The sequence below is a fragment of the Otolemur garnettii genome, unplaced genomic scaffold (genome assembly GCF_000181295.1).
Source record: "Otolemur garnettii isolate 467f Iridium unplaced genomic scaffold, OtoGar3 scaffold00046, whole genome shotgun sequence".
Lineage (NCBI taxonomy): Eukaryota > Metazoa > Chordata > Mammalia > Primates > Galagidae > Otolemur > Otolemur garnettii.
In genome coordinates this window covers 3,038,391-3,039,327 of record NW_003852441.1, presented here as the reverse complement: position 1 = coordinate 3,039,327, position 937 = coordinate 3,038,391, and the positions used below count along the sequence as shown (strand labels likewise).

Sequence of the window (937 nt, the reverse complement as noted above, 5' to 3'; positions counted from 1 at the left end):
GAGATCACTGCTCCACCTGCTTCTTGGCTCAGCAATTCAAACTTAAGAAACAGGATTTTCTTTTACCACCTGAAGTTAACACACTAGGAAGCAGTAAAAGCACATCCACACCACAGAGCCATGATAATGAGACTTGAACACACCACCATTCAAGCAGCCTCCACCAAAATTGTCTAGCAATCTTTGATTATTTTAGATCTAAATCAAGTACATTTGCATTCCCTCTACGTTAAAAAAAAAAAGTCTCACTCAATATTAAATTCACTTCTAGCTTGGCTCCCAAGAGTTTGAGGTTGTTGAGCTGTGACACCACAGAACTCTACTCAGGGTGACAATAGGTGAGACATTGTCTCAAAAATAAAAAAATTTAAATTCACTTCCAAGAGGGTTCACCATTAAACCAGGGTCCTAACTTGTGACTTGGAGCAAAAAAAGCTCACACCTCAGCACACCCATGTGTACTTAACTGACAATTTTCCTCACATTACCAATCTCAATCCCTTGACTTGATTTTAACCATTTTAAGAATTACCCACATCACTACAGAATTCATAAGACACCAAATATGCTACCATGCAACGAAACTTTTATTAACATTTTGAACAGGTTCAGCTATTACTGAAACTGGTAATTTCTAAACTTAAATTGGGGCAAATGGCTATAGTGCAGAGTAATGCCATCATTGGGCACTGTGAATGTTAAGACTGAAGAATTAACAGCCACCCCTCAGACGGAGGACCAGGTGCAGGGTTGACTCTTTCTGGATATTGTAGTCAGAAAGAGTACGACCATCTTCAAGCTGCTTGCCAGCAAAGATGAGCCTCTGCTGGTCGGGAGGGATACCTTCTTTATCTTGGATCTTGGCCTTCACATTCTCAATGGTGTCACTGGGCTCCACCTCCAAGGTGATGGTCTTGCCGGTCAGGGTCTTCACAAA

At 41.2% G+C, this 937-nt stretch overlaps 1 protein-coding gene across 1 annotated transcript in view; it reads right to left on the bottom strand.

The window, feature by feature from the left end:
* Positions 1-566: 566 nt before the first annotated feature.
* Positions 567-937, bottom strand: part of UBB (ubiquitin B) — a 3,909-nt gene continuing 3,538 nt past the window's right edge. Inside the window, 1 exon segment of the mRNA XM_023514052.1 lies at positions 567-937. This exon segment is cut by the window's right edge and continues 150 nt beyond it. Coding sequence (XP_023369820.1) covers positions 713-937 — 225 coding nt within the window. The 3' untranslated portion in view covers positions 567-712.